The following is a 15,436-nucleotide window of genomic DNA, read 5'->3' as shown; positions in this document are numbered from 1 at the left end:
CAAACTCCATTGTTTAACTATTGTGTCTGGAAATCTCGGCGTTACGAGGATATGGTGCCGACTGTAGGGGGTTACTTTTTAAACAAGAGATCTATTCTTAACATAACATAACAAATACTTTATTGCACAAACAGGAAAAAACAAAAAACAAAACAAAAGAGAAATAGAATTAGTACAATAGGCGGCCTTATTGCTAAGTAGCAATCTCTTCCAGGCAACCTTTTTGTTGTCCAAGTATCAAGACCCACCACCAACTCCAGTGGTTCTTTTGTACCACTCTAGAATGAATAAATTTATTTCATTTCAAGTATAAATTGTAGCGTTGCATAATTCGTTTGCAGTATCAGTGGACAGCAACATGACGGCAGCGGGCCGGCCGTCCAACTGGGCGGAGTCCCGCGAGCAGGTGTTCGCGGGGCGGCGCTCGCGGCGCTCGTCCGTGTCCGACGACAGCCAGCTCACGGTGGAGAACTTCGGCGGCTCGCAGGACCGCCTGCACTTCGCCGGCCGCAACCCCGAGAAGGAGCTCGCCACAGTTGCCAATGTTAGGAAGATCTCCGCGCCCGCTGGTGAGAAACACGTTTCATTATAACCAATGCGAATTATAGTTATATAATTCATTTACTATACTATGAAACTATAAGGCCATCATGATCAATTTAAGAACCACATTCTTGGCAGTGTAGCATTCTCCATTCTTATCTAGCAAAGGCTAATTCATTGACTTCTTTATAAGACACGACGGTTGCGTTCTCTTTCATTTGTTCCATGTACTCACTCGAGACTAAGCTCGCGACCTACCAGTGGGTCACTCCAAGCCCTGGTTGACGCCACTTTGTTATTCTAAAAAATAAAAAAATGTATTCTTGTGATAGGTCCACTAGACAGCTACAACCCGCCACTGCGGACGTCGCGGCAAGACATCCGCGGCTCCATACAGTTCTTCCACGGAGACTTCCAGAACGGCCAGGACGAGCGACCGAGCCAAAGAATAGAGCGACAGCACTCGCAGCCGCAGACAGACACAGAGCAGCCGTACTTCCCCATCCGGCGGCAGCTCAGCAGCGACACCATCACACTCAACCAAAACTACGGCTTTAATTATAAGGGAGGGGGTGACGGCTTCTTCCTAAACGATAGGGACACCACAGACGGCGACCCCACTAAGACAAGTTTCGCCGATCTCAATAGGATTAGGAGTAATGGGGACCAGCAAGGTTTGTGCTTGCTTGGAGTATTAATATGTGGATATGCCTATTCTATTTTATAAAACTTTACAAAAAGTGGCCTATCCTCCTATTAATATTTCCACAGAGCTTCAATATTTTGCAAACTAAAACACATTTGGCCTTGTATGCGAGTCCGCTTTTCGTGTTAATTATGCTTGACTTGACCACATATTCCCAATTTTAACCAAAGCCTGATCATCGAAATATTAAAACCTATTTCAAAAATAATTTATGAAGGACTCGTTAAAAAATTGAGGCGAAAACTGTTTGGTTGATCAGGCTTGTAAACAGTAAAATAAGTGTACAGAGAAGTGGTTGATAATAGTGATTGATCAACAGGTATTCAATCGATGTTCAATCAGTCAGAAAGCGACCGGCCTGACAGACGGAAAACATCGTTCAGCACCCCTCCAGCGAACACTACCACGTGGCAACAGCAATTCATGCAGCATGAAAATCAACCGAGTTAGTATTATTGATAACAACATAACATAACAAATACTTTATTGCACAAACAGGAAAAAAACAAAACTGAATACTGGATACTGTTTGAATTTGCTTCTATGTTAAACTAAAATAACTATTACTAAATGTTACTGTGACTAAATATGAGCTGGCATGGAACATGTTCATCTTCCGAGCATGTTGTAACAATCGACACGAGGATTATGTCCTAATATAATAGTTCGTCCATATTAAGGGCGATGGGGGTAATTATCTTTTTTTTGAGGTGACTTATTATAGATTTGCCGCACATGGCATTAACTACTTGGCCGTACACATAGGGAGAAGTGCGGGCTCTCACCCGATACAAAATTTAAGACAACGAGCTCAAACCACGGCTCAGGGCGTTGTCTTAGAGGATTATAATATATTTGAAACAATTGATCGACCTTGCCGAGTGAATGTAATTAGGACTAAAAATTGTATCAGATATTACGATAATCTTGTCATATTACAGACGGTGACGACATGTCAGACGACGCGGGGAATTCGCCCGGCGGCGGGCAGGCAATGGCGGCGCAGCTCAACAATATTCGCCTGAAGTTGGAGGAAAAGAGACGGCGCATCGAACAGGAGAAGCGGCGCATGGAGCTCGCCGTCAACAGACAGAGACAGCAGCTCGGACAACAGGCCTTCCTACAAGCTGTCACGAGGGTGAGTTGTGTGTGACTGGCGCGGGTGTGTCGGCGAGGTCGTAGAAAGTGTTAGTATCATTTGTCTATCCATTATGTCATGTAGTTGTATGAAGTAGACGATCAAAACGATTGCTTTTAAAAATTGACAACGGGTTGTTCAGAATCACTGGCATTACAAATCTATGAAGTTATTGGGGATGATAAATTAATAGTCGTATCTATACTTAGCATGAAAACACTTTCTATCGCCTTGCCCGTTGGTGTGTCGTAGTTACGTAGATAATGATGGAAGTATGGTGTTGTAACGAGATAGATGGTTGAATCTGTGTGTTCTTAAAAGGGTTGAGTGGAATCAATATAATTTACATGTTTTCTACTGAATGTACTAGGGATAATTTTACAATATAATTGTTACATTTAACTACACCCAAGGTCTGGTAGCACATACTAATGTTACGTGTTTGGAAGTAAAATATGTTTTTCTATTCCATTAGGATACATATTTGCAATACCAGTTGGCCTCTTTGGTGAGTGGCCGGTTTTTGAACATAATTACTTACATCCTTTTCATTTAGTTCTAGCCGTTTATTATTTACAATATCATCACTGTTTTATTTTTAAATTATATTTCGATTCTTATTTTTACAGAATACAACAGACATTTGAAATTTAGAATCACGCTTTCACAGCTTTCATTCGAATATTAAATATTTTGTCCATACAATTTTTGAATTTTAAAGTATTACATTGTAAAAAAGTAGAATTTTATTAATTTTTAAATCAGCCTTATGCTTTTACATTACAAGCGAATAGACAATAAACGTTGCTTAGGCTTTATCGAAGTTTTATCGCCTAATCTTATGTTGTAGATTACGGCCAGGCAAAGTTTTCTTACATTTCTTGTATTTTATACATATTTTAGTTGTTATTCCAAAATCCACAAGTTATTTGCAATGCGTACCACTTACCACTAAAAAAGGAAATTGAATTATAAACCTTATCCGACCAATTAGTTCCATATTCACAGAACACATTGGACACACTAGTACGTAGCACAGTGTTTGGCCCTGTCCAGAGAAGACCCATCGCCTTATCTCGATAGCATGTGTCAACATTGTGATTAAACCACGAGTATTCAGGCAAGGCTCTTGCAGAGGACTGATCTGATTGCAAATCACGTATACAAAATACTTAAAGTAGCTTGTTTACACAACACAAACACTGGTACCGATTTCGGCAGACAAATGCTTAATTTTAATTTAGTCTCCCACTTTGAAAACTAGCTCTATCTCTTTCATTATATGAATTGAACAAACAAAAATAATTTGACTAATACACGGATCATTAAAAAAATTAACATTCAACAGTTGCCGATTTTATACATTTTAGTTATTTATATAGGACTCTCATCTCTGTATTAAATTAAAAAAAAGAATGTCGCCTGGCGACTATGAATTCCGTTGTTCTACAAAACTAGTCGCATCAGATCAGACCGTCTGTCAAGAGCTAGAAGCCGGTGAGGCATGCAATACGCATGTGACGCGCGTTGCGTGTCGTGTTACGGTGGAGGTTGCACGTCGTGTTACAGGGCAAGGGCGCGCGCACGCCGGCCGATGACGACTTGAAGACTGACTCGCCGCATCAGGTAATGTAAATGAGGGGGGCGCAACGTATGTCTTTTCCAGAACGTGACGTCATTCTCTTAATTAAAGCACATAATAACGGGTTCTTACCGCGTTTAAATGGGGATATGACAGTGTCGAAATATCGGGAGTCTCATATCCCCATTTAAACGCGGTAAGAACCCGTTATTATGTGCTTTAGTCGTTCTCTTGCTTTCATTTTCTACAATTAAAAGTACAACAAAAGAGTAGAGTTGTAATTTAAAGTCAAAATAAACTGAATCTCTTTTGTCACGTTGTGGGAATGCTAAACCTTGCTTTGATGTGTTAGGGATGGCTTTTATAATTTTTTCTTATGGCTTCGGAATCTTAGCCTATTGAAGACTCAACAATTCACATTTTATTTCATTGATATGCAATCGCATTTTGATTTTGTATTTTCTTACATTTACTGGGAATGTCCTTGTTATTATTGTTTCGTGTGCATGTAGTTGTGGACATTTGTATTACTTTATTATGTCACGGTAAAACAATCCACAAGTTGCGGGAGACAGGTGTTTGCATGAGATTGATTTAACTGCACGTTCAAATTCATGTCATAATCGTCATAATATTTGTTACAAAATATGTGTAAAAAGTAATAAAATATATATTTATTATTCTGTTCAAATAATGATGAATAACGGCTAGTTACAAAAACTTTGGATTCATAATAGTCAACTAGTCTAGAAGGAGAATCTTCATCTTAAAATAATAGACGATGAGCTAAGAACATGGCGCAATATAATATAATATCACCAATTTACATTAATAATATTATAAATATTTATCAAAACAATAATTTGGAAGTTTTTGCAAAAAGTCGTTAATTAATCATGCTTTAAATTATATCAATGTACAAAACGAAGTCTAAAATATAATCTACTATTCTGCATGGAATTATTATTACTTGTCAATTAGTTTCATTAAAAATCCGTCAATTTTTTTCGAGACGCGGATTATTATGTAAAACCTAGTTTATCTTTAGTCTTCGTTTTGGGTGAATATCAAAATGTGTCAAGTTTGGTGGCGAACTGTCATATAATTTTTTCGTGAAAAATTTGGAAAATTGGGAATTGAAAAATTCCTTTTTCATGTCGGAACCGAGGATCCTTTTGGATCTTTTTCATGTCGGAACCCAATTTTTCACGAAAAAATAATATGAAATTTCGCCACCAAACTTGAAATTTTGAGATTCACCCTTTTGTAATAACACTTTACAGGGTGTTAGTGACATTATAACGAATACTGTTGCAAAATTACTGATTATTTTTAAGTTTTTTAAAATTATTTTTTATTTATTTTTTTATTTTCACTTTTGCGATGGAAAATTCCACTTGATATTAATGATTAACTCAGAATCATAGTCTGAATCATCCCTCAAAATTTTCGTTGCCATGTCCCTAACACGCTGTGTAAGCATATTATTCTACGTTACACAATTCGTGTTCAATAAAGTATTTTGTACAGGACATGGCGGAGGCGCAGGCGCAAAATGTGGACGTAGTGGCGCTGGAGCAGTATCAACAATCCATCGCCAAGTAAGATATGCCTGCACTTTCTTCCTTAAATATAAACCATCTCCATTCTGTTCAGTTTTTCCTTGCTCACTGTACTGCCGCTAATTTATTTAGGAACACAGTAACTCATATTCTTCTTCTATCGAGTGGGTTGTGAGGTGGATTACCAACCTCATTCATCAACCATGTTAGGGTTAATATTGAGCCGCCAATGGCCCCTGACATGACTCATGTAACGACTACGTACTTACATCAGTAAGTAGTAACCAGGTCCGACGGTAACTTATTATTTGAGTCCTGTATATGAACACATCTCAGTTTGCAGGGATTTTAATGACCACCTAAGACGATAAAATATGTTTTGAATATTGTTCCATAACACCTCATTCCTCTTATCACTATGAAACTTTCTCATTTAATTTTAATTCTCCTATTCGCCCACTCTGCTTTCAAATTACTCAATTAAATATTTTTTTGCGGCATACGGACGTTGAGAGGTAAACTAAGGTCTCTAAAACACATAGAGGTAACTTACTTGCACACCAGTGCAAACACAAGAAGGCGACTCAGTACCTAATATTGCAGAATGAACTCCAGCCTGCAGGACATACAGACTGACATCGCGCGGCTGGCTAGTCAACAGAACCAGCTGCAGCAACAGCAACAGAACCAGTTGCAACAACAACAAAATCAGCTGCAGCAACAACAGCAGCAGAACCAGCTACAGCAACAACAACAACAACAAAATCAGCTGCAACAACAAGCGAAGCAGCTGTTCCAGAACCAATTCCAGCCGCAACAGCCACAACAGCCTTACCAGCACCAACAGCAACAACCCTATCAACCCAACATTCCTCAGTTGGTAAGTTAAGTTACATGTAATGCAGTAGTGTCGTATGCCGAATGCTTTTACGTCCGAAAATAACATTAGTTCATAGTTTTAATGTTTTCAAAATATTTCGTACCTACTACTGGAATATTCGTATATTTCGATTCGTATACATTTAGATTGTGTTTGTCCTGATCTTGCATTTCTTAGCCTGTTAATGGTAACATTTTGAATAAAAACGAGGCATATCTAAGTACTCAGTAGGAGCCATATAAATAGTTTCGCATTCTCTGGAGAACAACGCAAAAAGTAAGTAGCTTACGCTTCAAAGGCAAATGAGGTGGTGGATGTGGTTATGCTTAATCATAATGAAATCTTAGTATTCCTTTCGCATATCACAATGCACTCAGGAGTTCACGTCTGCTAAATCATACAATACACTTTAGAGCCATCTAAAACATGAAATATAAATCTATAGAGACCAATTTGTCGGTTGGCGTTTACTTCTTGACAGTTCACTTTTACACTTGAATAATTTAAAACAGGAAAATAAGTTTTGTTTTTATTTAATACGAGTGGACGTAAATGCCAACTCTTACATTCTTACATAATAAAACGAAATCCTTAATTAATAATAATAATAGAACTATCGAGTTCTTGCACTCATAATAAAACTGTTATAATTGCAATGTTAAAATATAAGTAAAGTGCGATGCGGCTTAGAAGACGGTTTGGTCTATTTCAGACGAATTTTTAGTTATCCAAGTAGATATTAAGGCCAAGTTTCTATATGCCTGTCCCACTAGGGGACACAGTATCCATAAATCAAACACAGGGTCAAATTTCGAATTTATCTTTAAAGTTGCATCACACGGTAGCTTAGCTTACAACATAAAGTGGTGCACGCACTAAGCTGACCGAGCATCAATCTTGCAGCACAGCCAATTCAGCTCGCAACACAATGTGTCCCGGCCCGCGCTCGCGTCCGGCTTCGGGTCCACGCCGCACATTCCGCAACAGCACTTCTATCAACAACAGCAACAGAACTTCCAGCAACAGAATTACCAACAACAACAGAGCTACCAGCCGCAACAACCGCAACAAATGTATGAACAACAGTATCAAGCGCAGTATCGCGATATGGACGAGTACAACAGACAACAGTTTTACCTCCACGACAGCCCACCGCCGCCACAGCGCCGCACCTGGGCGCAGCACGCTCAACAACAGCAACAGCACCAACAACAACAACAGACTCAAGAGAACACTGAGTTGCGAGGATGGCAGGTCTGTTCTAGTCCTTTCTGTTGTATCACTCCTTTTGTTTAGTGTAAATAGGATATTTTTCTAGCGTTGTTTTTAGGTTGTTGATTATTTAAGGTCCTTAGATTTTTCACAATTTTGAAGTATAATTATGAAAATTTATTTTATACGAGTTTATCACTTTAAATCACAAGCATGTAAAATGCATCATGCAACACGCTGTTATATACGACGCCAATACGCACTTTTATTAGTTTACACATTACCCGCACTATTACCTAAAGAATGTCTATCATTAATACTAGAAAAAAAAATGTCATGTGACGCCGAGTTTAAGCTCTGAGGTTTGTCTCACCACTTTTTAATTTTTTAAACTTATTTTGTATAGTAAAGTTCTGTGATGCAAGAAAATACGATTCGAAGCGATCGATTTCAAAGTGATGAAAAATATTAGACAAGAAGTCCCTCAAACAAGCAAATTGTGACTAATCTTTTACTTATTACGTGTGTGTTGTAGCTGCACCAACAGAACCACCAGCAGTACCAGCCGCAGGAGCCGCCGCGGCCCGAGGCGGCGGCGCGCACGTGGAAGTCTCCCTCGCCGCAGCCGCCCGCCGACCGCTGGGCGCCGCAGGGGTTCGTGCTGCACGACCGCGACCGAGACCGACCCGAACAACCCTTCCAGGTGCACTACAACAACGACCGGTACCAGAACGGCACCGACAACAACCACATGAGCTACACTGTGATAAACAACCAATACTCGCAATCCCCGCCGCTCGCAGTCAGCCCACGCCGCTCCAAGACCCCGCAACGACAAGGTTCCCTTCCAGAAGCATCTAGAAGAGCGGAACCGGTGAGCCTGCAGCAGCTGCACGCGCCGCCGCCGCCCGCGGACATGGAACCGCAGAACATCTCCTTCATCGGCAACGCCGAGGACGATGCGCTGCGCCAGGGCATCAACCGTCTCAACATCTCATCCGGCACGCGCACCTACCGGATCCCTTCGCCCACCAGACCCTCGCTCAGCAGAAACTCCTTCCAGCAAATCGAGCAGGAGGAGGCTAACGACGCTAACGAGAAAGGGTTCTATATATCATTCGACAACGAGCAGCCCAAACGACCGAAGCCGCCGCTACGGACGAAGCGAGGGTCGCCGAAAAAGGACCGTACGCCCGTGGACTACCAGAGCCCGGCGCGCAGCCCGGAGAACACGTGGAGCGAGCGCCTGCCGCAGCCGGCCGACGAGCCCTTCGTGGTGCACCGCGCGGCGGCGGCGTTGGACCACGCTAGATCTAATGACGTTTCTTCGGAACGCAGAGAAACGCCACCTAGAGAGCGAACGCTGCGACCCGGAGCCGAACCCGCCGCCATCATCATCGGCGACGTTAATATCGACCCGGTGAGTCGGCGATTCTTTATTCCGTTTTAGTTTTGTCATAATCCACTGTTGTGATCGTACCGTCATTGTTGGCCTTACAGAATAGTGCGGAGGAAATGGAGCGCAAGAAGGAGCGTATAATGCTGCTGTCGCTGCAGCGGCGGCAGCGCGCGGACGAGGCGCGCGCGCGGGCCGAGGCGGCGGCCGCGGCGCGGCGCGCGCGCGACGAGGCCGCCGCCGAGCACAAGCTGGCGCGCAAGGAGGAGCAGGCGCGCCGCCGGGAGCAAATACTCTACCAGTACAAGCTCAAGAAGGCCATGGAGGAGGCCGAGAGAGAGGTACTTCCTTTGGATACATGCTGGCTCGTGCACAATCAATGCGGGAGTGTGGGAGCGGCGCGGTGCGGTGAAACCATACAAGCTTTATGTGGGATATATGGGCACGAATACCTAATGTCACACCGCTCCCTCACTCGCAGATTATAAGACAGGCTTCAGTCGTCATTATACTACACATCTACTATAAGTTGATAGTATCAAATATTCATTTCCGTAAAAGTCTAAAATACAGTTCACCAGTGATTCGTAATCTTATATAGTAGAAGTGTAGCCGAGACTGATGTGGGTGCAAAGGAAATAAACGTTTTTCTTTCTTTCTTTATTCGCCAGCCACTGGACAAAAGAAAAAGTTTGCATAGCTGGCAAATCGAAAAGAATAAAAGAAAATCTTACAGTGGGGTCAGTTGTTTTCAAAACTATATTTGTATCTAACATTAAACCTAAGTTGAATCTTCTGGATGGTTGTTTGACATTATATGTGATTTCGTTATTACATGCGCATTTATATGTAGTTGCATCCTCGACTTTACATTAAAAGAACAGCGGGCAAAAACATACACGTACAAGAAAGTTTCAATTTAATTTTGCCCATTGTCCTTTATGTACTTATTTTACGTGTCTCCCTGGCTTATTGTGTCCTAACGCAGTCCAACGCCTCCCCTTTTTATTTCCATCCCGTAGTCCTTCCTAATCCCTCTCCACTCAGACCTAAACCTGTCCACTTCTCAGAGCTTCACTGACTCTAAATGATTCCTTTCGATTTTACGATTTTCACTAATGGTTCGTGATCGTCCCCAGGGCAAAGTCCTGGACAAGTCTGAGTTCATGGAGTCGATGAAGGGCGGCGGCGGCGCGGCGCCGGCCGTGGCGGGCGCGGGCGCGCGCCTGCGCGGCAAGGCGGCGGCGGCGCGCGCGCGGCCCAAGACCATCCACGTGGACAGCGGCGCGCTGCACGCCGCCGAGGGCATGCTGGCCACCAAGCAGCCCAGCTCCACCAATCTCACTGGTGAGATTCACTTACATGGCATTCGCAAGTTTTTTGTTAAGGAAGTGTAATAAACGTGGTCGAATAACAGTAGTCGTATAAGAGTGGTCGATTAAGTGTGGGCGAATAAGAGTTGCCGTATAAGAGTGGTCATATAAGAATGGTTGAATAAGAACGGTCGTATAAGAATGGTCGAATAAAAGTTGTCGTATAAGTCTGGTGGAATAAGAGATGTCGTATAAGTGTAGTCGAATAACAGTGGTCGTGTAAGTGCGATCGAATAAATGTGGTCGAATAAGAGAATGTAAGCGAATGAAAACTTTCCTATGATGTTTCCCCCAAAAAGCTATTAGAATCTTTCAAGTGTATGCGGCCAGTAGAAAATGTACTGCATACTGGAAGTATGTGGCGTAAGCTCCCACTTCCAAAATATTGAAACGGATCCTGTAAGATCTGGTAGAAAAGCTGAGCAAGTCTTTGATCATATATATTGGTAGAAGCACAATTCCATTCAAAATATTGTCCCCGCGTCAATTCTGATGTATACCACATTATTTGGAAAAGTCTTAGTTTCGGTAAACGGTTATAACGCCTTGCCGACGGTCCCAATTTATAGGCGTCAGCAGTGCATCTACCAATACACATGGTCAAAGGACCAAGTAAAGATATTTATTTTATTTTATTCTGGGAGCTTACATCATTATTCACGACATACGTACAAAATATACCCAAAATTTTGTTCTTTGTTGAATACGTCCTATTTTTAGTCTCTGTGAATGACTGTTATTGTTTTAATTTGGACCCACTTACCGCTATACTCCTTGTTAAGCACTAAATGTTTTTAGCTTGCCCCTTTGTATATTTGTCGTCTATAAATATTATCACACTGTTCTACTATGTACTTGTTTTACTAAAGCACTTATAAAGTTATATGTTGTAGCCTGTTAATTGTTTGTGATAATATTTGTAGATGCACTGTTATCCCACATGTTATTCGCTCCGGCATGGCCAATATTTTTTTTCGCTGTCCAATCAATGTGTTATACTCAAATCTTATGGCAACATTTTCATAGAGGTACATAAAAGTTGTAGAATCGGCATCTGAATTATGTCCTAGATTGTTTTTTTTGTACAAATATGCGGTTGGAAATTCCAACCGAGAACATCCAACATAAGTACGTATGTCACCAAATTACGTAAGTTTACCTATAGGCAGTCTTGGTTGTACCATAATATTTGAGTATAAGTGAGCACAATGTGTGTAGCGTGTAGTGCAGTTAGTGTTGTGTGTAGGCGGCATGCGGCGCGACTACTACCGCGGCTCGCAGGACAGCCTCGCCGAGCGCGCCGGGCTCTACCGCGGTGAGTACTACGTAACTGGAATAACGGTAGAACAGGAGTGCAGTGGAGTGGAGGTTCTCCCCGCGTATTTTGTTTCAATAATTTTTGGCGTCGCGTTGGTCTGTATTTTAGTAAACAATACATTTGCTAAGTTATCAATGGAACGTGGAGTTAATTGTAAATTGCAATCAATCAATCAATCAAATATACTTTATTGCACAGAACTACATTTAAACAATCAGACATAACACAATTAATTGCACATCTATAGCCTAAATCTAGATTTCCAGGTCAACGTACTGCGCCATCTTAAAACTACTAAAAATAATCGCGTAGCCTCCATTCCACGCAAATAAAATATATAAAAAGTCTCGAAACTATGAAAAGACGTAAATTATTCGCCCACTATTTGATCCCTTGCATGTTTTATGTGCCCCATACACGCAGCTTGTTATATTTATAATATTTTCCTTTTTATTATTTTTACATTTGACTAATTTGTGATGTCGACGCCGTTTACAATATCCTTCTAAAAGCCCATGTGATGAATATTGATATAAATAAATATAATAAAAGCAAAGGCCCATCAGTGACATCTGGAAAAAGAAGAAGAATTATAATAATAACAAATCAGTCTTAATTGCATGTCTCCAATGGAGTTCAAGCTTATCTAATCCTAACTACCATTATCCGCAGAATCGCCAGTAGAGGATCGCGGCGGCATGTCCCCGGGTAGTGCGTCGAGCGGCCCGCTGGGGCGGCGCGGCTCGTGCAAGACGTCGCGAGGTGAGCCAACATTACAAAACATCAGTGTTGCCAACATAGCCAGCCACACACTAACCCAGCGTTTGCTGTGCTTTCATATCCGGCTGGGTTCAAGTCACGCCATGAATTTTTATTTTATAAATCATCTTCGATGAGATACAAATACATACATACCTCTTGCGATGGTAACATTTTTCAACTTCGAACAACTTGGCTTTGATTATTTAAATATAAATAAGAGGGCAAATATTATCCATGATCTCAATAAATCATATCTAGATTCTGTAACAACATGTCCTATTCACTAATTAGAAGATCTCCACAAGAAAAATTAAGTGTTGTGTGTGCATTGACATAAACCCAGCCGGCTGCAAATCAATGGGCAACAGAAATATTCTACAGCCGATTGATATGCTTCTACTCCACCTGACATCCGAGCATACAGAGCGATGTTGTTATCTGCCCGTTTATTGATGAATTGTTTTGATTACTCACTACAAAAATGTATTTGATTTTAATTAGCTCGTATCACAATTTGTACTACATTAAATCAAAACGAATCATCTTTGCAACTATATTTGTTTTGAAGATTCTAAAATGTCTATTCAACATTTACTATGTGTGTATTTTAGGATATTTTTAAATCTTCAAGACAAAATCTTAATAAATATTTTTGAATTTGTTGTTTGAAAAACACCAAATGAAATCACCTACTCCGAGTATGGCAATACGGCTCAATGTCCCAAAGTAAAATGCTTTTTCGAAATTCAGTTTTAGTAGATCGCTTGAATTATATTTATTTTAAATTCCATTATATTATATGTGTATGATTTCAGCAATGCATAGTTTTAGTATACACAAGATTGATGCTTCTTTGCCTTTTATAGTAGATTGCAAGCGGATTTCTGAAGAGGTTTATATGAAGCTTATAATTAAATAAATTCCGAAGCGCCCTATAGACCTTCCGCGCATTTCCAGTATTGGTTCCATAATATTCAAGTCATGTGGTAAAGATAGTCGCGGACTAGTCTTAAATTTTGTTTGCCATATAATGTAATGTAACGGTGACAAAGAGAGAGCCTGCTTGATTGCATGCTTCCGTCGCGTGGTACCGACTGCTGACTAAATCCGACTTTGTGCATGCGTTGGCGTGATATACTGAACATTTTCAGAGCGTGTGAGTGAGGAACCACAGTCGACTCGTGGAAGGTCTAAATATTCCACTTACCAGAGTAACTTTAAGACGGGGAGGAAGTCTAGCTCTCTTATGAACTTGTGCGGTAAGAACGACTGTACACCCCTTGTAAAGGCTTTCTCACGTTGGTTGAAGGTTAAGCTTTTGGTGCGTTGGGTTTACCTTTTTACGTTGCTGTACGGGGAGATGTTTTACAATAGCAGCAATATATTTGTTTACCAAATATAATTATAAAAGATATGGTTTTGTCTTAACAAATGCAAAATATGTAATCACCAGATCAAATAATACGATTTGACTGAATCTTGTAACATGGTAATTGTGCTACTTACTTAATTACTGTCCAGTGTTACGTAATGATAATGACAAAAGTATGTCAATATTCTTGATAAAGTATACTTAACTGATTACACGATATTCTACTTTGTCAATATTTGTCATCACATCTCCCTCGTACTTTTTGTCTCGTCTTGTGCACAGTTTCTGTTTATTGGGTCATCGGCATAATACATACATATTATATTATTTTACGGTGGTATGAGGTTTTGTTCCAGTTTATCCAATTTGTTTCTAAAGCATGTTTGGTATTTCTATATTTTAACTATTATGGTGTTGGTGTGACATCGTCTTATCTTTGTGTTGTTGTCATAGTCGTATGGAATATTTTACTTGTGACGTACGTCGGTAATTATTTTACCAGAACATTTTGAATCAAAGAATCCGTCGCTGGCGTACTACGGCCTAGATGTCGTAGTCTAGTAATGCAATGAAATTTTAGGGCGCCGCGACAAATGGCGACATATAGCTAAACAAAAACAGCTTGCAAACTTAGCCAGTTTCTCGTTTAGTGTATCGTTATACCTATCTGTGAAGCTTGTTAGCTTAACCACACACACTTCACACCTTGTAAAAGCTAGAACTTTTACAATATGTTGTGTTGTATATAAATAGCTGTTATATATCTTACTATTGCTACAATAAAATACAATAAATAAAATAACATACTCCACCGACGATAATATATGTTTTTGAACCAAAGAATAAAATAATAAATAATACTTTTAATATGTCACAAATATAAAATAGTTAATAATGTTATATCAATATTTAAAATACAGAATGTTAGAGGCTTCTTCTATTTAGTTTTGCCATTTTAGTTAGCTTCGCAGTAGCAGTTGTATATCTCATGTCACATAAGTAAATGATTAGTACATTTAGTGTTTTACGCTTTATATCGTTGATAGATGTTATTACTTTTTACGTATAATAGATTATATTAATACAATTCTTTATTTCTTCTTTACTAATTATTAATTTTATGCTAGACTGTAAAATGATTACGATCTTACTTTTACTAACAGGGGTAAAAGGATTAATCCTTGGTGAATACATGTTTTATTTAAAATGAAATTCGATTTTTACGCTAAGAGGTGTGGGTTCGATTCCCATGTGATAAATTAAAATTCAAATCTAACGACTTAATATTATTTTCAAAGAAGTTATAGTATAGTGCGCATATTGCTTATTTTTTATCAAGTATCAATTTATGTGGATAACATATCATATAATTTAAAATTGTTTGTTAATAAGGTTTTTGTCCCATGTTTATTTCCTTTCTGGGTTAAGAGACTAGTACGTCTATGTAATAGGTAAAACAATCTTTCACGCACATCTTTCTCAGATGATTAAAAAATCACAGTATTGAACGTTCTGGTACCTATTTAATGTTAACTGGGTGTAGTTGAGTAGGTGTGTATGGTATGTGGGCGAGGTATGTGTGCGAGTCAGTG

General features: G+C 40.0%; 1 protein-coding gene across 9 annotated transcripts in view; it reads left to right on the top strand.

Annotated features, from left to right (window-relative positions):
• LOC126378995 (patronin-like) overlaps positions 1-15,436 on the top strand; it is a 63,746-nt gene that overhangs the window by 44,588 nt on the left and 3,722 nt on the right. For 3 of the 9 annotated variants that reach the window (XM_050027824.1, XM_050028023.1, XM_050027610.1), the window contains exons 8-23: positions 342-569; positions 876-1,217; positions 1,569-1,694; positions 2,191-2,387; positions 3,957-4,013; positions 5,500-5,570; positions 6,135-6,411; positions 7,315-7,665; positions 8,159-9,043; positions 9,124-9,219; positions 9,265-9,360; positions 9,691-9,759; positions 10,159-10,366; positions 11,639-11,707; positions 12,383-12,472; positions 13,624-13,731. In XM_050027824.1, coding sequence (XP_049883781.1) covers positions 342-569; positions 876-1,217; positions 1,569-1,694; positions 2,191-2,387; positions 3,957-4,013; positions 5,500-5,570; positions 6,135-6,411; positions 7,315-7,665; positions 8,159-9,043; positions 9,124-9,219; positions 9,265-9,360; positions 9,691-9,759; positions 10,159-10,366; positions 11,639-11,707; positions 12,383-12,472; positions 13,624-13,731 — 3,270 coding nt within the window. Of the gene's footprint in view, positions 1-341; positions 570-875; positions 1,218-1,568; positions 1,695-2,190; positions 2,388-3,956; positions 4,014-5,499; positions 5,571-6,134; positions 6,412-7,314; positions 7,666-8,158; positions 9,044-9,123; positions 9,361-9,690; positions 9,760-10,158; positions 10,367-11,638; positions 11,708-12,382; positions 12,473-13,623; positions 13,732-15,436 lie in introns of all 9 variants that reach the window. The other 6 variants (XM_050027661.1, XM_050027981.1, XM_050027905.1 and 3 more) reach the window with 6 other exon arrangements.

The sequence above is a fragment of the Pectinophora gossypiella genome, chromosome 1 (genome assembly GCF_024362695.1).
Source record: "Pectinophora gossypiella chromosome 1, ilPecGoss1.1, whole genome shotgun sequence".
Lineage (NCBI taxonomy): Eukaryota > Metazoa > Arthropoda > Insecta > Lepidoptera > Gelechiidae > Pectinophora > Pectinophora gossypiella.
This window is presented reverse-complemented; position numbering and strand designations above follow the sequence as displayed.